General features: G+C 26.9%; 1 protein-coding gene and 1 long non-coding RNA gene across 14 annotated transcripts in view; one reads left to right on the top strand and one right to left on the bottom strand.

The window, feature by feature from the left end:
- LOC118065692 (uncharacterized) overlaps positions 1 to 13,380 on the bottom strand; it is a 113,361-nt gene extending 99,981 nt beyond the window's left edge. Inside the window, exon 1 of the long non-coding RNA XR_004690185.1 lies at positions 13,261 to 13,380. This is a non-coding gene — a long non-coding RNA (uncharacterized lncRNA). The remainder of the gene's footprint in view (positions 1 to 13,260) is intronic.
- The window catches only part of LOC118065690 (nucleolysin TIAR), a 105,953-nt gene extending 83,137 nt beyond the window's left edge, over positions 1 to 22,816 (top strand). For 10 of the 13 annotated variants that reach the window (XM_035081130.1, XM_035081132.1, XM_035081134.1 and 7 more), the window contains 7 exons: positions 325 to 400; positions 2,760 to 2,862; positions 10,238 to 10,418; positions 10,748 to 10,877; positions 10,968 to 11,215; positions 12,257 to 12,443; positions 17,176 to 17,736. In XM_035081130.1, the coding sequence (XP_034937021.1) occupies positions 325 to 400; positions 2,760 to 2,862; positions 10,238 to 10,418; positions 10,748 to 10,877; positions 10,968 to 11,215; positions 12,257 to 12,443; positions 17,176 to 17,217 (967 nt within the window). In that variant the 3' untranslated portion in view covers positions 17,218 to 17,736. Of the gene's footprint in view, positions 1 to 324; positions 401 to 2,759; positions 2,863 to 10,237; positions 10,419 to 10,747; positions 10,878 to 10,967; positions 11,216 to 12,256; positions 12,444 to 17,153; positions 17,737 to 22,100 lie in introns of those variants that run through there. The other 3 variants (XM_035081133.1, XM_035081136.1, XM_035081135.1) reach the window with 3 other exon arrangements.
- Positions 22,817 to 24,902: the final 2,086 nt, after the last annotated feature.

The following is a 24,902-nucleotide window of genomic DNA, read 5'->3' as shown; positions in this document are numbered from 1 at the left end:
AAATATTATCCTGATACTCGAATTCTCCGTAGACCACAAATGACTTTGAATAATGCGATTAAATGAGAAGAGAAAACCAAACAAAATTTACTTCTTTTTATTATTATTATTATCATTGTTATTATTATTATTGAATTGGAATTGATGATGTAAATCGGCGAAGATTAAAAAGCAATGAGTCTATATGAATACTTTCTCGCGTGTTAGTAAGAATTTTGAAGAGAAAAGAATGATGTCCTGTACAGTGAACTAAAAATTCACAAACTTATAAACTTACATTGCAAAACTTATGTTGCTCATAAAAATTCATTTTCTCTGTTATAGCGACTGCAGAGTTGTGAGAGATCCACAAACTCTCAAGTCAAAAGGATATGGATTCGTGTCATTCGTGAAGAAAGCGGTAAGTTAAGTTTTCAAATTGATTTTTTACTTTTTTTTTCTCTTTCTGTGATCATTCGAGCAAAGTTGTTATAGCATTTTAACACTGCTTATAAATAGAAGTAGTTTTGAGAGTAGTTTTATGTAAAATAGAATTTATTAAAATATTCATTAAACTATAATAATTATTTTTTTTTGAATACTGCATTTCAATTAAACTTTTTTTTAATAGTTACTTACTTATATTAATTATTCCATTTAATTATTGAAAACAAAAAAATAAATTTGAACTTTTACTCTAGTTATAGTTTGGTAATTATTAATAATAATGAATGAATGCATTTGTTAGTTAATATTATAGAAAATATTTTTCTCTATAAATAATTCTTTTCTCAGTCAGTGTATCAGTTTAATCAGAACAAATAGTGTTTGAAGGAGAACAAACTTTCTATACGTTAAATATTTGGAATAAAGTTAACGAAAACTTTTGACAATCATTGGAAACCTAAAAAAAATACTTTCACATACACTAAATAAAATTTTTTTATTCAATAAAAATATTACTCAAATATATTCTTATTTAAATCCAAAAATCTAATTCAATTGAGCTTTTCTAGATTTTTCTAGAAATGAGGTTATTTTCCGAATTTTCTATACATTCCCAGTTAAATCAAACTTTAATAATAGAATAAAAAGTCCAGAATGATGCAATTCAATAAAAATATTTTAATCCATAACTTACACAAACATTATTTTACTCTGATTTTCATCAATTGGAACAAATAACTTAACCATCTATCAGAGCAACCTCAAAAAGGTTTTTGATTAAAATGGAGAAACAAATGTTAAAATGATTCATTCCAACAAACAATTAGTTAAAACAATTCTTCGAAGCCATTTAAATGGAAAAAAAGTTCTCTAATAGAGCTAAATAGTGAACAGTAGTGGTGTAAGTAAAATGTGTGGTGTACTCAAGTATTTATACGAAAATTGGATTCAAATACACGACAAGCAACAATTCAAGCGATAATCCATGTGAAGAGGCTGTTTTGCGTGATTTATTTAGTCTTTAATCGTTTTAAGGAATACCTATTGTCTAAAGGAAGGTTTGCATATTTCACGTTTCAATCTCTATAAGTACTGTCTGTCGTTTGAATTGTCTTGGCTTTTCTCATACTGCATTATAGTCTGAGCATAGAGAAAAGCTAGGGCCACAAATTCGCAATGTTAAACTAGTGCAAAGATATATCGCATTACTGGAGGCGAGTAGAAGCTTTTCTCATAGTCGAGTGTAGCAGCTAAAGCACAAGGTGTAAGTGTGATTGTGTATATACGTGCAAGCGAACGAGGGGGGATCCACGAGCTTTTCCTAGGGACTGGCCAAAGGCAGCTGTTTTAATGCCGTATTGATCTGGGCTGCAGCTCGCGTCCGGCCAAGCCTCGGCGCATCCCCACGTGTCAAGATTAGGTTATACACCAAGAGAGTATAAGTTTTTTCAAATTCCACTTCAGCTCGGTATTTACACCACTTTGAGACTCAAAATATTTTTTATTCCAACTATTCACAATCTACTGTGCATTTAACTGTGCAAAGAACATTTCCAACTGAAATTGAAAAAAAAAGGAACTTTGATTTCTCTGTTTTAAAAAGTTACTTAAAAATAAAAGCTCTTTCTCTGGATAGGTTTTCTCTTGAAAAATATTCATAAAAAAGTTCATTTTATTTTTCGAATTTTTCTTTTGAAAAGATGAGATGAGAATAAATATAATAATAAATTTTTGTCACGAGTTTCAATTATTTTCTGGATAATTATCATCGTAAGAATTGTCACGATATAGTCTGAATACTTGAACAATATAGCTGTTTGTAATTTACCTAATATTTCCTTGGAATGTATAAAAAAAAAAAAATATTTACTTGACGAAATTGCGCTATTTATTATTCACGACATAACGAAATAATTTAGAATGAAAATAGGTCGAGGAAGTAATCTAATCAGAAATGTTGAGTAAACAAAAAAAATATCCGAAATTTCTAAAAGCTTTATGATTGTGGACAAAAAACCGTTGATACACTAAAACTAAATATCGTGAATTAGTAAACAGTAGAGAAAGTTTCATCAAATCGGGCCAACTAAGGAAAGGTTCATAATTAAATGCTTATACCCTACTTGAAATAATGTGTTGGCAAATAAAGTTGGAGTGAACGCCACGTAAGTCATTTCAACTGATTCTTATGTGCTTGTGTATGGCCATGACTTAGTAATTCGATTAAAATATAGTTTACTTGAGAAATATGCATTCCACACTGACACTCAAAAGTTAAAACTAGGGTGGAGCGTCTAGTTTATTTTATTGTTTTTTCTTTCTATTGTTTCCAGGAGGCGGAGAGTGCAATTGGCGCGATGAATGGCCAGTGGCTTGGAAGTAGAAGCATACGAACAAATTGGGCAACACGAAAACCACCGCCACCAAAATCGGAAGGTAGAAAATTTATTTTGCTTGAAAATGTGTGAAATAGTTAACTCAACTCAATATAAATGTCGTAATTTATGTCAACAGAATTTTTGTTAATTAAAAATTCAGCTTTATTTTACGTTTAAACTCATAAAAATTTTTTTTCGGTCAAGAATTGGATTATTTTTGCTTTATTTTACGAAAAAATATTCACAAGATGAATTATTTCACTTCAAAGTAGTTGGAAAAGTATGAAGTAGAAAAGGACTACTTTTTTTTTCAAAATCAGGCAAAAAGTTCAAAAGCTTTTTAATTTAATAAAAAGTTAATGTAAAAGTTGATGAAAAAATAAGACCTTTGCCATAATATTCTATTTTTAACTTCTAAAGAACAGAGGTAAAAAATCAAAAGGAAAAATGCTATTCAATTATAAAAGACAATTTTTCATTTATAATGAAAAACATAATTTAATGGAATTTAATGAACTATGCTATCTTTCATATTAATTATCTCACAAGAAAAACATCAGCTTACCATACACACATATAGAATGGTCCATTTTTTAAAAATAAACATTGTTAATAAAACTGTGGTGTAAAAATACTTTTTTTCTAATTTATTATTATTTGTATAACTCTAAGTAGAAAATTAATTTGACACGAAAATGTGTGAAATAGTGAATTTAACATAGATGTCATGTTCTTTTATAAGATAAAAAAAAAAAATTCATGCAATTTTAAAAATCCTTATTTTTTTTAATATGAACTTATAGGATTAGAGTTTACGACACTTTGAAGTAAAGTATCATGACAAAACAAAAGATCAAAAGAGAAAATATTATTTAGTTATAAATGTGGTTACCTAGATAAAGTTTTGTTCTTTCTTTTCTCTGTTATTCTTTGTTTCATTTTCTATTTCATCAGCCAAGTTATTTCATTTCGTGTACTCTTTATAATTAGTATTCGTTGAGAGAACTTTAAACTTTTTACATGAAGAAAGAAAGGAAAATGCACAGTCTGAAATACTACTAGATTATGCAACTTTGCGACACTATTGTAGTGAAAGCTCATAATTCAAAAAGACATTTGCATAAAATAACTTCTTAACGAGTTTTGATTAACATTGGATCTGTTTAGATCTATGTACATTTGATGGAATATTGATACATACAAGCACGTCAATGTACACACTAACTCAATAGAATATCGTAATGTTATTGTTATATGAAATTGTATACACCCAATCACCGCTAATGATTCTCACTAATATACTATCTTTTTAATATGATTATCATTAAGCTCAATTATTATGGAAACAAGAGTACTCATGATTTTGATACTCATAAATAATAACAGTCGCTTACACGATAAGTATTAACAATCATAAAATAGTAAATAATAAATAATAATAGAGAAAAAAATTTTTAAAATATAAATAAAAGTCATATAAAATATGATTATAGTTCTATTCATTCCAGTGATAATGAAAACACGACAAAAGTTTGTTGGTAATTTAACTGTGTTTTTACGTTGGGAAGAATTTAAGTTATTTTAGTAAAAATAGGGACAAGCATGCAAGTTAAGTAAAAAATTATCTCATTCTAGTTCTTCTTATGACAATTCTAGTATACTTCACTACAACTTAAGTAAATTTAAGTAAAATGTGTTTTTGTCTCTTAAAAAAACTTTCTGTGTACACTGACTCAGAAACATACTAACTCCTTAAGTAAATTAAGTCATTTTTTTATTAATTATTATTATTATTTTGACAAATATTATATTTTTATTCATAGAAAAAGAATTTTTCAAGCATGATGAGCATTGTTGAAATTTTTTTTAACTTATTTTTTTATGAGTGAATAATTTATTCGTCTCTAGAAATATTCTTTTATTTATTGTAAAGTAAAAGCATTTATTAAATTGGTTGTTTATTAAAAAAAATTTTAGATGTTATATTATCATGAAATGGAGGGTATTTGGTGATCGATTGTTAATTCTCAAAGCGTGAATGTTTAATTACTCTATCGAATAATGCTTCTTTATTCAAGAGAGATCTTTAATTATATTCAAAATAAAAGAATATTTTTTAAAAAAACAATTAATATATTTTCTATGATAAAAATACATATATTTCATAAACTTATTGATCAACATTATTCAATGCATTTTCCTCGAGATTTTCATTATAGTCTGACACTATATTACTTATAAGTGTCCAAAAATTTCTCATATTTCATGATAAAAATTTTCTGCATGCAAAATTATAACTCGATTTATTTTTCAATTACTAAAAAGAAAAAATTATAATTTATCCAATGTTTTCAATAAAATTTACTCAATTTTTCTTCTTTCTCTAAACTTTAACATAATTATTTTTATTATAAATATTTAAATCTGTATAAATAATTTCTCTCAAGTACCTTCATAAATAAATATAAAAAAAGTATTTTGCATAAATCACTGAGAAAAAAAAAGCTTTTCAAAATCGACATTAATTTCAAAAAATTACAAAATTTAATGACCACATATTACATGAAGTAGAAATGAAAATTTTTAATTAAAATCCAAATAGTACAAATGAAATTTCAAGAGTTAATGAACATAAATAAAATAAACTTTAAAGCCAACATTCAGGTACAATTAATGAGGATTGCAATAAATAGTAGAAATGCGGGTAATAATTGACTCATTATCTAGAACAATATGTAATAACTTTTAGATATAGAGCTCAAGCAGTAGAATTATGTATTGGAAACGCACATGCATCAGCTGAGGATACGTTGGTCGAATGTATAAAATTGCTAAAACACGACGAGAACCAAACTAAACGATCACGGTCGACTGGTCTGCGTTCCTGTTATAGGCTTGCAATCCCCCAGTGCAGACGAGCTGCAATCTCCCGGCTTTGCTTGTTGCACCCTCTCTGCCACCCCTTGGTCAGTAGGCTGCGAGTTTTCGATTGGCCGCTTGTACCACATAACACTACCGTTCGTGCACGTATAGACGCGTACATAACAAATTGGCTGGAACTGCATCGCCGCTTCGAGATAATTGATATTACCCTTAGGTATACCGTCCACAGAACGTTTAAAGCATTATTGAACACTTTGTAGTAAATCACGTCAGTTTATCTACATCTTTTTGTGCCTATAGTTTGATAATAATGTTCACCTCACCTCATCAATAAATTACTAACAAGAGAAACATTTTCTTGTCCTAAAAATACGTTGATTTATAGCTGATAAATTTTTATTTATATCCAAGATTCCTTTTATTGTTTTCAATCTATAACATCTCTTCATTTATTTATTGTCGTTTGTCTTTCAATGGACAATTTTAATTCCTCAATTACGACACAGTTTAGTTTATTTTTATTACCGAATTATTTCTTACTGATGAACTTGTTAAATGTTTAATATCTCATGTAATATCTCTGTAACTATCATTAAGTATGCATGAGAATTATCTTTAATTATATATGCATTTCTTATGACTTCGATTATTTTACACAAGACGATTCTTATTCACTTTGTGACCTTCGAATCAGAGGCGGACAACATTTATCTAACTTTGACGCAAAAAGAGATTTATTCAAGGTTCAAAAAAGGCCCAGAACCTCTACCACTTGTCCTGCTTTTATTGTCTCTTCCGGGCCTGAATTTACTTCTCCATGAGTGTTATTATTGCTTCATTACTACCTCAGTACTACTTCACTCATTACTACCCTTCAACTACTCTATTACTATCATAGAGCTACGTATTGCATAAATAATTACTTTCATTTTCTCTTCTGGGCCTAATTTGACTTCTCTTTTAATAAGTGCTATTTCATGTAAGTGCTATTTATCTGTGTATGAAGTATCTCCAAAATTAAGTGAACCATGTTTAGGACTCGAGAAAAGGACCACATTTAAATTGCTACCCGGACAATTAAGTTATTAAAAATAGTTTAAAACTTTAGACTGAGTTTGAATTCTAATTGACAAATTTCAAAGACACCTGAAAACCCTCAAAGCTGTTGCTAATAATTTCCCTAAATTCCCTGTCCAAACTTTGTTCCTATCCCTATATATTATCCTTTTTCTACACAATTGAAACTCAAAGTTCATTCAAGTGAAACTATCGAATTTACATGCTTAGAAAAAACCATTTCATGATAAAAAAAGAAGCTCACCATGCTTGTAATATTACATCCAACCCTGTGCTATGACATAGTAAACTTAAACCTATAAATAACTACCCTTTTCTCTTAAGTTTTGTTCTGAGTTGGAAATTGAAAATTGACACCTTGTATGAGTTTGACAGTATATTGGAAAATTGAGGTTGTCTCGTGGTTTGTTAGTGTTATTAATTTTTACTTGTTGATATATTGTAGACAAGCTTTTTCTGATATTCTGAGTCTGCTGATGCAAATATTTCAGTTTGCTTTTGAGCTCACATAAGTTAAATAGTATTTTGAAATACATCGGATTCCGTTTTATTTGTATTTCAAGGGATTAAGCTTATACGTTTTTGTATGAAGAATTTAATGCATGTATCTATTTATTACAGTAACTTTTATATCTACAAATATGAAGGAGAATAAATTGTTGAAATAATTCCATTTGAAAAAATTAGATAATATGAGATATGATTTTTTAAATAAGCTGGGTTAAAACATTTTATTCTAATTTTTTGTAACGATTAATTATTTACTTTATTGAAAAAAAATCGTTTCTAATTTTCTATGGGTATAATTTATTGAAAATTACTTTAATCAATAGAGCTATAGCTCTAATATAATAACTATAGCAATAATAATAATAATATTTGTGAGTAGATAAAAATATATTAAATAAAATCACGTAATTCTTCACAGATTTTATATAAGATAATAAAGTAAAATTTTAACACAAAATTAATTCATTACCTTTCAGTAAAAAACATTTAATCATGAATGATTAAAAACATTTTTTTATTCAGCAAAAGTTTGATTTTAATTGCATTTTTTTTTTAGTCAACTTTAAAAGTTTCTAGACTTTATGCTAAGGATAAAGTACTCGGCTGGTTGAAATAAAACGGATATCTCAAATACATTTAAATAACATAATTATTTATTCTGAATTTCATTTTAGAAAGAAATTTTTTTTGCTCTCTCCAAATCCTTTGATTGTTATAACTTAATAATAAATCAATTAAACAAAAGATAACAATAGTGAAATCCGAGAAAAAAAATATTATTATTCAACACTTTACAGTAAATCACATCATACTATCTACATCTTTCAGTGCTTATAGTTTAATAATATTGTTCACCTTAGCTCACGTGTGCTAGAGTTTGAGTCAAATATTACAAAGGACTTTCCTCTCTTTTTTATGCTTTCTCTATATTTCTTCTTATCATGCCATAACCCGATGAAAAAAATACTTGGTTCCATGCATTATGAAAATTACAAAACTTTGAAATTTTTATGTAGCAAACATTTAAAATGTTAAGTCATCACGAAAAAATCGCGGAGGTACGTGCAGTTGCGATAATTGCAGTTTGCGTGACACGGCATCCATCGGAGCTAAATAATTTCCGCATGGTAAGGGTCGCTGGAATGGATCATATGCTAGATATACTATACATATATATATATGTATATATATATGTACACTAGTATTTGTCAGTGTAGTACAATTTATTTGCATAAAATAGAGAGTATTATTTTATTTTGCTTGATGCATATTTAGTGAATATTTTATAAAAGATCATGAAATGTTATGTTTAATATATTTAATAAACTCTTTTGACAAGTAAAACATAGGCAAGAGTGTTGTTGGCTATAAAAACTCTACTAATGTCATTTCCACTCAGAAATTCAATTTACAAATGTCCAATCGTTATGTGGGTACTCGTGAAAACATGAAAAAATATGAGTTTTTTTTTTTTCAAATAATATGACACTTCTAGACCTCTTGTTGAAATTGACTCTCTATTGCAACCAACACTTTTTCCCTCAATTATTTCAAACCTCTTTGTGGTTGATATTTATTCATAATAAAAAGGCAAAGTTTGAATATAATTTAACAAGGTGTAAAGTAAACAAACAACAATGATAATAATGACAATTATTTTTCCTTAATCATTTCGTGTGATGAACAAAAGAAATAATCAATGAATAATTATTATTCCATCGTAATTATAGTTATTGAAGATGAATGAGGAATATAATTGATTAATAATAAGAAGAAAGCATTTGAATGTTTTTAGAGATAAAATCTATTGGATAATGATAAAAAGTAGGAAAGTTATGCATGTTTATGAGATAATACGAAGAATTGATAAAGTTTTACATGAATAAATAAAAGATCACGAAACATTGTTGGTCGAGAATCGTTATCGAACAACTCTTATCACTTATTACTGTTCCGAACAGTCAATTTACATACTAGAAAAAAAAACTATCAATATCAATAAACATTAATGGATACATGGTTAAAAATAAACAACAATAGGTACTAAGTATCTAGACTCTTCTATTAAATTATATCATTAATAACCTCGGACAAGGGATTAGACATAGCATGACTTTTTAATTGTGATAATATTATAAAAATTAATGAATAGTCGAGTCATTTTTTTCATGCTCTTTAGTCATAGTTAAAATAATTCATGCTGATGATTAATGTTGACATGATATTTTTTATTTTATTAGAAACTCAACAAAACTTTTTATGTTTAATGCTTGTTCTCATTTCATTTTATGCATTTTTTTTATTAAAATTTAATCTACAGAAATTATAGTATCAGGATTCTTTGAATATAATTTTTTATTGACTGTTTGCAAAAACTTAAAATTAGATGCATTTTTTGGAAAATTATGATTTAATAAATAACGAATGTTGAATAAAATTTATAGAAAGAATGAACGGAATTTTGTCATTTCAAATCGAAGAGATTTTTATAATTCTTTGAAAAAAATATTTCCAAAAGAATGTTCAGAATCGGTTTGGATTAGAAAGAAAATTAAATTTTATTGAAAGTTGATAGTTTTGTATCAAAGCTTTTAGTAAAGTTACTAGACCTATTATTTTAAACTTTGAAAAAATAATTTTAATTGTTTAGATAACTTACTTTCTTGTGAATAGAAATTCTTTTTTTCTTTAATGAAAAAAAAATCACTTCAGTTTAAAAATAAAATTCTTCTAAAATAAATAAAGATACAAAAAATTAATCAATTCAATTTGGCATAAAAATCATGACAATAAAAAAATTAATCTATTCCACTTTTTTTAATGATTCACACAATGAAAAAGGAACACCTATTAAAGATAAATTTGCATAGATTGAGTCAAACAATTGAATGACACAATAGAGCTAAAAAAGCCACAAATATAAGTTACTATTTTTATTTACTACTCCTATTGTCTGATTTCAGCAAATGCTAAACCACTAACTTTTGACGAGGTGTACAATCAGAGCAGTCCAACAAATTGTACAGTTTATTGTGGTGGTCTGACAAACGGTCTCACAGAAGAGCTGATGCAGAAAACTTTTTCGCCGTTTGGCTCCATTCAAGAGATCAGAGTTTTCAAGGACAAGGGCTACGCTTTTGTAAGGTGATTAAAAGCTTTACGAACGCTGTCAGGGATGAAATCCGATTATTTTTTTTCTTCTTTTATTGTTAATACTCTTTTGATAGAAACGGTTTATCTTAAACACTTCGACATTTATTCGATTAAAATCTTATCTCAGTAAATAAATAAATAAAAATATTTCTCATTATATTTCTATTTTATTTACTAACAACAATTTTATAAATTCATTTTATTTCGTTTGAGACAATTTCCATTGTAACTTAGAAAACAATAGTCCGAAGGTAACAAAAAAAAAAATCTATAAATATTTATATCTAAAAATATTTAATTGAATTTTTTCTTTATTCTAGATTTTCCACCAAAGAATCAGCAACACATGCTATTGTTGCGGTTCATAATACCGATATAAATGGTCAGACAGTCAAGTGCAGTTGGGGAAAAGAGAGTGGCGATCCAAATAACACTCAGCAGACTGGACAGGTAAATATTTATCGATTAAATTGATTTTCAATGTCTCTAATATTTTTTTTTTTTTTTCAATATTTCCACTTTTTTATTTCATTCCCATAGGCACTTTCTTCTACAACATATCCATATTACGCTGCAGCAGCGGCTGCAGCAGCTGCTGCGGCGGCGGGTGTTGGGGGTGTTGGAAACGTTGGAGGTGTAGGGAGTACTGGTCAACTAGGTTATTGGTATCCACCTCAATCATATCCCACAACGGCAGCAACTCCAATGCAAACGGGAGGCTTCCTTCAGGGCATGCAAGGATACACTTATGGACAATTTCCTGGATACCAACAAGCTCAATATATGGGGTGAGTTTTAAATGAAATGTCTCGCTGGTTGAAAATTTTTAACAAATATCCTCAGAGAATAAGTACGATAAAAAAAATTAAATAAACAGTACTTTTGACATGTGTATTAATTAAATTTTTTCCTTCAACAAATATTTACTTTTTGTTGACTATTAAATGTGATTTTAATTAATCAAAAAAATAACGAAAAATAAAATAAATAAATATTGCAAATAAATATAACTTGATAATAATTAAGATGATTAAATTTTTCTAAATAAAAAATACGAAATCTAAATGCTTTAGATTGAATTTAAATATGAAAGAACTTTCCTTTAACTCTGGGGAGCCTGCTAACAAAATCATATTTTTTCAAACATTTTTAACCTCCATATGTGAATTTAAATGACCAAAAGCCAACGAAAAGCTCGCAGCTGATTGTTAGAAAAATTGGAAATTTGTCTGCCAACTTTGACAGGCTGTGGCTATCAGATAAATTGCGATAGTGGTATGAATAAAAAAAAAGAAGAATTTTCTAAAAGCTGCTAACACTAAAAAACGTGAAAGAAATATAAATAGTTATTTTATTGAAAGTTATCTCTAAGCGGAAAAATTGACCTCTTTCACAACATTTAATTTTATATATCACCATCAGCTAGTCTGATAGATGCATAAAAAATAAAAATTACCGATTAAAATATTTTGATGAATTTTAAAATGATGGATTTGTATTCTCAAACTTCTCCAACTAATCACATGGTCACCTAAATGCATAAGTTAATACATAACTGATTGGAGATCAATCATAAGTCAAACTTTCTAATACCAAATATACTCCAGAGTCGAAAGGCAGGTCATTAAAGTTAACTTAAATAATAAATTTCCATGGTTTTGTGTTGATGCATAATTAAACGATCTATAGCAGTATCAACTTTATGCTTGGAAATATTGAAATATAGGGTAGTATAATATTTTGATATTAAAACAATAAAAGTCATTTCTGTCACCATTATAATCACATTGATTAATTTTAAACGACGATTGCCTGATTACATTGCGCAGAATGGGAATGGGCGTACATGCCGCAGGGACACCGCCTGCATGGGGCCAAGGTTTACCTGGTGCAGGTCCCCAATTACCACCCCATCACGCTACGACAGTGACGGCACCCCCAGGCGCAGTGCAAGCTGCACCTCCACCTCAACCTCCACCTGCGCAAATGATGGCCTATCCCATGCAACAATTCCAGGTAATAAAAAATTCCGCCTGATTGTTCGGATAGCAAATAGGGTCATAGCACCAGTCGTTGACCACATACCAGTAATTACCCACTTTTTAGGATTCATCTAGCTAATTTACATGGTTTATAAGATGTAGAATGTTCATGAAATGGAATAATTGAATAATTTTTATAAAGAAATGTAAAGTTTTATATTATAGCAATTTGAATGTAGAATTGAAGAGGTGGTATAAAAGAACAAATCAAGTTAAAGTTACTCAAACTGCAATAAACTTACAAACTCATTTCTGTGACAGTACTAGTACTTATTGATTGACCATAAATGTTAAATCGCTGTTATTTATAATAGATAAATGAGTTAAATTCAAAGTTTTTGGCAGCTGGAAGTGAAATTTTTGTTCTGATTTTAGTTTGACTACTTTACATTACATTATTGTTGCATAATATCCGTGACGAGTTTATTTTTGTTATAAATTGTTATCCAGAAGACTTCATCGACAAATTGATACGATTGCTCCTATATTTAATTGATTATTTCGTTATATAAAACTGAATTTTTAGACTTTTTTAACTGTCACGTTAATAAAAACAAAAAACACTAAAAAATTGAAAGAAATATTGCTGTCAATGGTACATATTTTATGAACAGTCATCTTAGTGTATTGATGATGAAGTTCCATGTTTACTGTTAAGAAACTTACATACATCAAGAATATCTATATCAACTATGAACAATCACATCTTATTCTCAATTTATCTGTTGAGTATTATGATGTATTTCAATGAAATATAAATTGAATAAAGTTCAAAAGTAGTTTACACTTACTTAGCAAAGTACTAAAAATGATTGAATACTCAGAAAGCTAATCTTCATCATTGATGACAAACACCTTTTGAAAATAGGAAAATATTATAATCATCTAGCTTTTAATTACTTAGAGTAGATGTTTCAGCAGCTAATCATCTTTTATGACTGACCAATATTAAATTTTTGCATGAATAATAAATCCTACTTGACAACTGAGCTATCATCGATTGCATAATTCAGTTATCAGTCTATGAACTTTAATGTTCTATTTTTTAAAATCTTATGATCAATTACCAGCATATACTTATTGCATTAATCAATGATTAAGTAGCTGATTAAGAGGTAAAGATTAGAGTTTGTCTTATTATACCAAAGTTATAAAATTATTTAATTGTCTTGAAAACTTTATCATTGTGGTTGAAGTATTCTAGCAGCAAAACTATTTTGAATCCTAAAAGTTACCTTATTTGATTATGTACTGAAACATCTACTCATTTATTTAAATTTAGGTTGTTAAACATCTATGGTCATCAACAACCTCCTGCTCATACAATCTTATTGCACAGATTGAAGGTTAAAGACACTAAAGATTAACAATTAGCCTTATCTAATATGAGTCAGTATCAAGAGGTTAGGTAAGACATTAACAATCCAAATTTTACTGTATAATTTGATAGCCTTAAAGTATTCTTATGTTTTAATTGAAACTGAGAATGTATTTAAATGAAAGTATTCAAGAAGTTGATATATTTATTTACTAATTTAAACAACCAGTATTATAAATTAGTTATTTGTAGAATGTTGATACAATAAAAATAATCTAAAAAAATTGCTTGTTTTTGTTTATTTAAGCTTAAACATTGAAAGAATGTTAGATTTGTAATAGTTTTAAACATAGAACAGCAACAATTTATTGCTGAATGTTTTCAACACTCTGCTAATTCTATTAGACCTATTGATTATCAGCTGAATTAAATCCTATTTAAAATCACTAAGCTGTGAAAATAGAAACTTTGGTTTTTTATTAGGAACAAAACTGCTACATAAAATACTTCAATGAATGGAACTACATATTTTGTTATAGAAACTTTAACACAAGTTAACATGAGACCAAGTGTTCTTTTAAACCACTTATGCAAATAATAAATTACCCCAAAGCAAGTATGTACTTTTCTGCCTGAAAAATATTGTTAAAGCTTTTATAAGTTCTATTACGTGTCATGATTATTACTTAATAATTTACATTTAAATTTCAAATGGAAAAATCTGCCAATAATTCTACAAAGATTACTTAATTACGAATATTGGAAAAAAAACTAAATTAAAGATATTTTTGATTAAGAAATATTTCCATGTCAATACATTTTTCATCCTTTCAGTATAAAAAGTGATTAATTACTGGTTTAAATTGTCAACGACACTGAGAAATAAAAAGAACAATTTGTAAAAAGAAAAGGTAATACTTCTCCAAGAATTCACTATATTTAAGATGTCGAAAAATTCAATGCTCACAAAAATTAAGAGATTACAAGAGATTGAATTTACAACCATTGTTCAATGACTCTATCTTCACAAAAAATTATTCAGTTCTCATTCCATAAACCAGGAAACATTTGAAAGATTAAACTTTCGACCCTCTGCTGCATGAGTTATTTTACAGATATTATGAAATGTAAAAATAACCAGAAAGGTTTTGATCATCAATACTCTATATGTACATACTAACGAGAGACAAATTTTATTTTTATTTTGAACTTTAGTTAAAATATCTTGAACTTTAAATGATATTTAATCATTTAAAAATCTTACGCATGAAGTGTAATAGGAAATTAATTAAATCAAGTTATTAAAAACTTATTTGGTATGGTGAAGTAGAAAAAAATATGATAACTAGACAAATCCATATTTGAGTCTACATGAGGCAGAGGATTAATTAAAAGATAGGAGAGGAAAGCAATTAAAATTATCCCTTAATTTTGTGTTAATTTTTTAAATCTCTGTGAAGCAGAAACTAGTATTCATTCTAAACTAAAAATAACTTTTTTTCAAGTTTATCATCAACTCTTTTTTTTTTTGAAATGTTGTGCAATTTGTATTGACCAGGTTATCAGTTGCCAAAGCAAAAAAGTAACTTTTGACTTTGGATTCTCATAACTCTTGAACAAATGATCGCACAACAATCGTTCTGGTATCATTAAAAAGCTGAAAAAGTCCTTTAGAAGTGCAATAATCATGCAGTTTTTGATAACCAAAGATGCAACGAATATCATTGATGATTTTTTTTTTAAATCAAAGAAAAATTCTAACAGATATAAGGCACAAAATTTTAATGAAAAAGTCTTCAACGACGATTTTTTTTTCATCAAACACATGATTCAACTGTTTTCAAGAGAACTTTTTCAGCTTTAATGACATCCCTACGATTGTTATACGGTTATTTATTCGGAAGTTACGAGCATCCGAAGTCAAAAGTGACTTCTTTACTTTGGCAACGGATAACTCGGTCAATAAAAATTGTACAATAATGCAAAAAAAAAAAAGAATTGAGGAAATAAGGATGAGATCAATATATCTGGTTCTCAATTTAATCGGAAATTTATTTTTACTGTATAAGATTTTAAAAAATTGAGGATTATTTTTTTTATCACTCTTTTATATGTTATTGGAAAAGAATTGTAACCATAAAATACTTGGTTTATGAGAATTTGAATTTTTTTTTCTCTCTCTCTCTCTCTCTCTCTCTCTAAACTAGTAAATATTTTTCTACACATTCTGATCTATCTTGGTGAATAATTTAATCAGGTCAACCAAATTGCTCATGTTCTTTCATTCTAATTTCTTAATTTTTGTGAGAAATGAATTAATTTAGCACCATAAATTTTTCTCCAGTTTTTCTCTCTCGTATTTTTTATTTGTACATTTTTAGAGTAATGATGATTCATTGTTTATTTACTTTAAATCGAAACAGTAAATTTTCATTAGAACATTCAATTAAAAACTCTAATAATTATAATAAAAAGTAAAAAGCAATAAAATATTTTAAACAAAAACTAAATGATTTATTAACAATTGAAAAAAAAAATCGATTGTAATGAATCAAATTTAATCTAAATAGTTGTGTACCACTTTACACTGATAAAACTAGAAATTAGTGCTGTTTTTGACTATTTTCTAATTATACAGAACTAATTCTTGTGCTCTATAGTAGCCATTTAGATATCAATCTTTCCGTGTGGAAATAAACTCAATTATTATTTATCAAAGTCTTGCAGTAAAGTCAATGAGCATTATTCTAAAAATAGCTTCTTTCACTTATATTGAAATATTTCAAACTTATTCGAAAAAAAAAATCAATAAAAATCGTCATAACTACCAAACTGGTTTCACTAGTAGATATTTTCTCATGCTAGAATTATAAGATTGTCACTGATCAAAATAGTCCTATCATTTTTGCTATATTGCAGAATACTTCAAGTCTTTCATTGCTATTTGATCAAAAATATAAACAAACAATAAACCAATATATTGACAAAATAATTGAAGTGTCAAGATGAAAAATGGATAAAAACACCTCTAGAAAAAATACAGGTGACTTTTTTATGAAACAAATTAATTGATAAAATATTTAATAGTACATCGAAAACTTGATTGTCACAAAAAATGAACTTTTACTGTTTTGATTGGATAGATTCTATGTCGCTATTATGCAGTAAGCAATGGACTTTTCTTTTTAAAAATTGTTCGTCAGTATTAAGTAGGTGCACAAGCCCTAATTTTCGAAAGTAAATCAATCACAAATAAGTTACGATTGGTAAACTTGAGTTTGAACAATAAGGAATAAAGAAATAATAATTTTTTTCAATAAAGTTTTAAAGAAACTCAATTATCGTTTGTGTGTTCAAATGGTAAAGTGTGTTCTTGGTTGCGGTCCAGCTAGCGGATGAGGATTGGCTGACGCCTAGTCTTCTAGTGTGATGGTAAGCAGCAAGTTATCTTCTGTACCAATTCAATCCTTACCCATTGTCACCAACTGCAACGTTGTTACTACCATCGTCTGCATGATTAATAAACGCAGCAAAGACGCAACAAGATTACCAAGAATCCATATATGAAAATTAAACCAAATAGAAATAAAAAAATAAAAAAAAAAATAATATATAAATAAAGAAAATTCGAAGTAAAAAAGAGTATTAATTTAGAGAACGAAAAAATAAAATAAATTTGAGATAAGCTGGATATTGTAAAGATTAAAAAAAAAGATATAAAGGGAACAACAACTAAAACCAATTATTTTCATTATTGACTTAAATTCCATGTCGTAAGTAAAAAAAAAAAACTTGGCACCACTTGTGATATGAATTTAGAAGATGATCCCGTCGTTGTATATCACCCTGGACATCTATTTCCGCAATGATTGAATATTAATATAATATAATACAAGCAATTGTTTAAATAAAAAGTATAGTGAAAAAAATACAATTGCCCAAAAAAAAATAGAGCATTTCAAATAATGCCTATAATTAGTAATGTATGGGGCTGTAAATTCGTTGAACTTTACCCATGATGAAGTGAAAGTGGATGTCTGCTAGGCGTAATTTCGTGCCAAGCATAGGTATCCATTATTTTTGTATTGGTAGTTAATTGTGTACGTGGGAAAAAGCCCTCCTACAAAACCCTAACTTAAACATGATTAATTTTTTGGAAAGTGGAGAATTTAAATGGTTTATAATACTGCTGAAAATCAAAAAATACCCTTATTAAACCGAGAAAAGAGAAAAACTTAAATTATTATACCTATCTAATAAACCAAAAAAAAAAAAATAATAAAATGTGTCATTTAGTAATAAATAAATTATATTTATATATCCCAGAGATTGCGGGGTATTTGGGATGAAAAACAAGCATAGCGCACAAAATCACAAATTTAAATTGAGGTGATATAAATTGAGTGTAATTTGTGTAAATGCGCACTAGAAAATGATTATATTATTATTAATAATAATAAATGAATAATATAAATATAATAATATAAAAAAAAAACAGTCCAATGATGATAGAAAAAAATCATAGATAATATCCACTAACAAATAAAGTTCCAAAATACATGTATCTGTATTGCGATAGGTATTTTTCCTATCGCTGAATCGAACGAAATAATTATATGAAATAAACCCTTAGGTACCATAAATGAATAGAATAAAATGAATAATGCTGCGATGACGTTCAATGATCTTGCTACGTACGCGCGTGTTAATGAAAATTACAAATACATCTGGTAGTTTTTTGCCAAAATATTATTTTTATTTTAAACAAAATAAAATTCAATGTTGCTTCCGGTCATGAAAAAAATGTTTAAGTTTATAAATTTTTTTACTTAATGAAAGAAAAGAAAATGTATACAAAATCAAAGGTATAAACAATAATAATCGTCAAAATGTACATCGAATATAACGTACAATTTTCATACTGTTAACATTTTTAATAATTTATTTATATAAAAAAAAAGACATAGCTACGTCAACAATTCATTTTATTTAACTTTGATTTTTTAAAAATTTTCTTTCATGGATCAAATAAATGAAAATAATTGAATTTATCAATTACTTTAATAATTTATCATAGTCAAAATACTCTTTAAAAGTATTGATTTTAATTACTGTTGAGTTTAATAACACGTTGATTAGAAATTAATAGTTCAATTATCACGGCTATATTGGAAATGCTATAATTATAGTCATTTCAGTGAAATCCATATTTATTGTTAACTTTTGGTCTTATGATATATTGACCAATATTGTTTGTTTTTCAAAATTTATAATGTTATGATTAATTTTAAAAATATCTTTCAACATAGAAAAAAAACAAAAATAAAAAATCAATCAACGAATTTTAATGCTATTAGATACATTTAAACTATTTCTCTATTTCGCTGCGCAAAGGAAATATACGCGCAGATTTAACCAAGTAGCCTTATAAGGTCATGCAACATACGCGGAACATAAATTCGCTGAAAAGGACACAATGGCAAAAATTTACATATACATCTTTAATTTAATGCATCTACAGAAAAATAAATAATTCCAAAAATTAAAGAATAAGCAAATTATCGTGATTAAATAAAGATATGCATAACATACAAACGCATTAATATTATAAGCATAACATATTATATTAAGTAATATAAGTGAACTATAGTTAGAATATAGAACTTAGTCTAGCTGATTAAAATTCAATTCGACGTCGCAATTAACAAGAGAACGAGTGAACGAACGAACGAAAGAGAGAGAGAGTGAGAATGAGGGTGCTGAGCACATGCTGTATTGTACGCGAAACAAAGTGCATCCAAAGAAAAATAAATATTATGGCATAAAAATTATGTAAATTGTTAGTTAGGAAATATTAGCATAAGAAATTTTATAAAGATGAGGTGATAGATGCAGGGAACAAGTTGCAATCACAGACGAGAGATTCCGTTAACACAAACGTATATATTGCAAATGAATTGATGATCCGTTCATCGCGTGAAAGAATGCATATACATAAGCGTCTCAAGCGCGAATTAAGTTTTAAACTCGAAAACAATCTTCAAATAGAAGAAATCCATTTTTAAAAATAAAACAATCAAATAGTCGAACCTAAAACTTTGTTTATACTCTAGTGTAATAACACAATACAAAATTGAATTGAATCATTATTATTTTTTTCTCTCCTCTAATAGATTTTTATTTGTTTTCAATCTTGTCTAATAAAAAAAAATAAAAAAACAAACTATGCAATATCATCGAAAAGCAATCGATCCTTTTTATCTCTAAATAAATTGTACATTTGATAATTATTATAATTTTTTTAATAATAATTTTATTTTAATTTAATAAATTTTTATTTGAAAAAAAGAAAAAAAATTATTTATTAATTTAGTTATAAAAAATATATGAAAATAAACAATTACCGATTGGTAACAATAAATTTAGAAATAAACTTTTTATGTAGGTAGGATCGAATTTTAAATTGAATAAGTACAGTGGAGGAAGAGCCGCATACGAAGTTTGATTTAAAAATGAATAGATAAGTAGATAACATAATTAAACTTAATAGGATTGGCAAGAAAGTGAGGCAAATTGTAATTATTCGTGAATTACGGATAACAAGTCAACTTGTAAGTAAGAAAAAATGATAGTTATGGTAATGATAATATTAATAATGATAATGGTATTAATAATAACAATAATAATAATGAGGATTGATCAAAATCAAATATAGAATCATGAGGGGAAAAGCCTTCATGTAAAAATTAGAAAAAAATAATTTTTAATTGTAAGATTCAATTATATCTTATTGAAATGCACCGTATCTATTATGTACGTCTGTAGAATATTGTGAAAATACAGCAATAGTACTTGAAAAAAAAAAATATCTTAGACATATAAATTCAATCTAGTGTTTAATAAGTCAATAGATAGCAAAAAAAAAATAATTATACTAATGGGATAAATACCAAATGCAAGAGCGAAAAAAAAACATAATATATATTTAAGAGAAGAGCATTTAAAGATTTATCCATTGTCCTCTATATATAAATCAAATTTTATTGCCACATAAGATAAATGACTGATAAGCGAGTAAAAATATTCTCATGCGCACATGATATATTATGTATTTCTTTATGGCTGCTATCTCGATTATAAGCATAAAATATAAATTTGTTCACTATTTTCATTTTGTTTTAAACAATCTTTTATTTAACATACTCGTCATATTTTAATTTATCAATATTCTTTTATTTATACTAAAAATTATAATATCTATTTTTTTAATTATCCGAAAGATCATAATCGTTTTAATAATTATACACATAAACATTATTTAAAGAAATTAAATTCAATAAATTTTTTAAGAATCAATTGTTGATCTTAAATAATTAGAAATTAGAGAATACTTGAATTTAAAAGAAAATTTGTTCATATTGAATTAGTAAAATTATGGAATCAATTATTTTTTTATCTTCTTTTATAAATTAATTGCTCAGAAACCATGGTAATAATTTATGATACTTGTTAAGTATAATACTTTAGATAATTTGTTAAAAACAGAAGGATAAAAATTTAAAATAGTTAAAAATAAAAGTTCATATATAACTTTAATAAACATTCAGAGAAGCAGCCAATTGCCGAAATAATGCACACACCATACAGTGCGTATGCAGCGCACTGCATTTAGAAAAAATATAAAGAAAATAAACCATGATACTTTATGCAAAAAATCAGATTAAAAAAAAAAACAGAAAAAAATATAAATTTCATAAAAATTAACCGTAAAAATTAAAATATACAATCCGTATACATGTATAAAATACTGATAATTGATAAATAATATACAAGAAATATTTATGTAACAATAAAATGTTGCATAAATATGCATATTACGGGTGAAATAAGTATATACATATATTTCGTACGCATATAGAAATACATGCGTTTTCAACCGCGTATTGTTGAATGACGGCAATTAATAATTATTATCATACCTCGTATTTCTGGCAATATCAATTCTTGCCGCTCAAAAGTTATGAATTACATATAGATAGATTACAATTTAGTAGTTGAAATTATCTAAGAAAAAATGTAGACTTTTTTCTACCGGGGAATTCAAGGATTTTATGATAATTTTAGTTGTAAAAGAGAAATAAAAGCAAATTAGACAAAGATATGGGATGCAAGTAGATAAAGAATATCTTGAAAAATTTTTTAAATTTAAACAATGGAAAAATGCTTAAATTTTAAACTTAATTTTAAAATTATCATCTGTCATCTATCAAATATCGATTATTATCGAATAAAAATTTAACATTTTATTTTCAGAGAATCTTTAAATAAGGAAAAAACGTAAATCCTCTGCCAAAATGTGTAAATGATTATTTCGATGAATTTGAAGAGTACCTCATCTTACCCCCCGGTTTTTTATATTTAGTAATTGCTATATGATTTGTGTTGTGAGGAATATTAAAAATAAAATAAAATAAATATACACTGTGTTGTACTATATAACAAACAATTGCGGTCGTTTCGCTGAAAATAAATATCATCGCTCCACAAAACTTTTTAATTAAGTTACACTATAATTCATTAATTTAATCGAAACCAGTATTAACTATTATCATTATCTTTTTTAAATGATCATACTTTGAATATTATTATCTGATGAGTATTGAATTAACTCAGTTAAAATTATATCATTAATGATTTTTCATTATTTTATGTTTCATTCTTTACATTTTCATAAAAAAATGTTCTATTTTTTTTTAGTTTTATTCACATGCACGCGATTCTCTAGAGTTATAACAAGAAAAGCAGTATACGGGTATATTTCAGGAACCCCGTTGTAGCGTGGCATATCGTTATCGTTGATGATCCAAATGAAAAAAAATTACTTAGCAAAAGAATTTGGTGCCTTTACCTGATTCAGTGGGATAAAATACTTCGAGACAGTTTCAAAAATTTTTTTCACCATTGCAATTCATAAAATAACCCAAAAAAAAAATGAAAATAATTGGAACCTTTCCTCGCTAGTAGAATGATCCATAACGTCCTAAATACTTACAAGTTTAAAAATTGTATTTACGGGGTTCCTTGATAACAAAGACGTATTATTGCTTAGCATTGAATCTATATAACATAAAAAAAAAGATGGACACAAGCACCCCAAAATAAATAAATAAATGATAAAAAATAATCAAATAATCAATCAGCTATCTAATTTGATACATAATCGCTCCATTACGTATATATAAAATAATCATACATAGTCATATGATATAAGATAGAATATGTATAGAAAAAATGTATAGAACAAATGGCATTCACAATTGCTATACCACGTACTCTTGTGATAAGGCAAATGGAATACCAAGATGTGTGATTTGAAACAAAAAAAATCCATGTATTATATTAAGTATGTACATCTATATAAATAATAACTATGTATAACATGGCACAAAAGATGCAATATACAAAGTAAAATAAAATATAAATATTAAGAAAAATATGTAAACAAGATAAAAAATAAAAAAAATTAAATAAAAATACTTATCAAAATCAAAATTTAAAATAACATATTAATGCTGTATGGTTGATTTTTAATGTAGAATACATTATAGGAAATGTAACATGTGATTTTGATATGAAACTATCCCTTGATTGCAACTTTAAGATCTCCAATAAAATTCAAACTCAATTATAACAATATATCCTTAAATATTTATTCTATAGTGTGTTACAAGTTGCTGATGTTCATTCGAAAGTTAATAATTGTTTGAACAAATATTTAAGGACTTACCCTTCAAGTTTTTCTCCATCTAGCCATTTTAAAAACCAATACCTTCTAGTATTTGCTTCAACTTTCCATATCAATCAGGAGCTGCAACGTTAGAGCCAATAAAAACAATATTTTTCCTGAAATAATGCAATAAATCAAATAATGAATGAAAATAAAATTTGACAAACGAAAATAAACAAATTAATTGCTCAATCATCATTATTTTATTCATATGGTTTTAATTAAAATAGACAATTGTTTTGTCAAATTGATTCAATGGCAAAACAATTTTTAACCTTTTTTTACCTTAGCATGTGCAGTCCTCGCCGAATATATTCAGTATTTTTATCGATATATTTCAAATTATTCTCGATTAAAAACGCTTTTACACAATCCGCTCACAGAAAAATGCAATACACTACACTCCGTTTTGTAAACTGAGAAATATTCGTATTAAAAACTATTCACAAACGTTCAACGGTATTGAAGCTTTAAAAAAAAAGTGAAGTATGTTATAAACTATTATTATAACCGAACGAAAAACGTTTTTTTGTTGAAAACATTACTATGCTTGACACACATCACATCAGAAAACAACGAATTGCGTAGTTACGAACATACCGGGAATTGTTTTCGTCAAATTTAGAACCGACACTTTAAAAAATTTCTTTCTTTGTGATTACACTTGACAAAATTATACATAAATGGTTAAGTCTATTTTTTCTCAGGAAATTCACTATCTATCAAGACATTATGGATATTTGCTTGTAACAAACACGTAATTAGCTCTATTGCTATTTCATAGATATTTGACCCTGCCGACATTTTTTGCTTTAACGGTTTTTGTTTGAAAAAAATTTGCAAGATTTATGCTACTTGTTGATTATACTTAATATTTTAAATAAAAGAGTATGATTGGTGTGATAAACACCCAATTTCATCTTCTAATTTTTATAAAAAAGAATAATCAAATAAAAATCAAGCAGTAAAAAAGACGCTGTCCAGATTAAATAAATTTTTTTTTCGCTCTGGAAAATTCTTTGTGGAGTTCAACGCATCGTCTCAGAAATAACAACTAGCGCCACTTTTATTTATTTGCCGGTAAGTAAAATCTCGATTTTATCTCTACTGTATTACCGACGTATATTTTTCAAATTTGAATATCATCTTGATTACTAGAAAATGTAAAATAAATATTGATTGTAAAAAAAGAATTACATCTTTCAATTTAATATGTTGATCCAAGGAAAATAATTACACTATTCTGATTACATGTATTATATAGAATTTATTACAATAAATTGCAAGCTCATTGTAATAGCTTGACAATAAAAATAATTTGTATAAAC

Source organism: Chelonus insularis, unplaced genomic scaffold, assembly GCF_013357705.1.
Source record: "Chelonus insularis isolate UGA/USDA-ARS -01 unplaced genomic scaffold, ASM1335770v1 contig_321_pilon, whole genome shotgun sequence".
Classification (NCBI taxonomy): domain Eukaryota; kingdom Metazoa; phylum Arthropoda; class Insecta; order Hymenoptera; family Braconidae; genus Chelonus; species Chelonus insularis.
The sequence above is the reverse complement of the archived record's forward strand: the minus strand, read 5'-3'. Positions and strand labels throughout refer to the sequence as shown.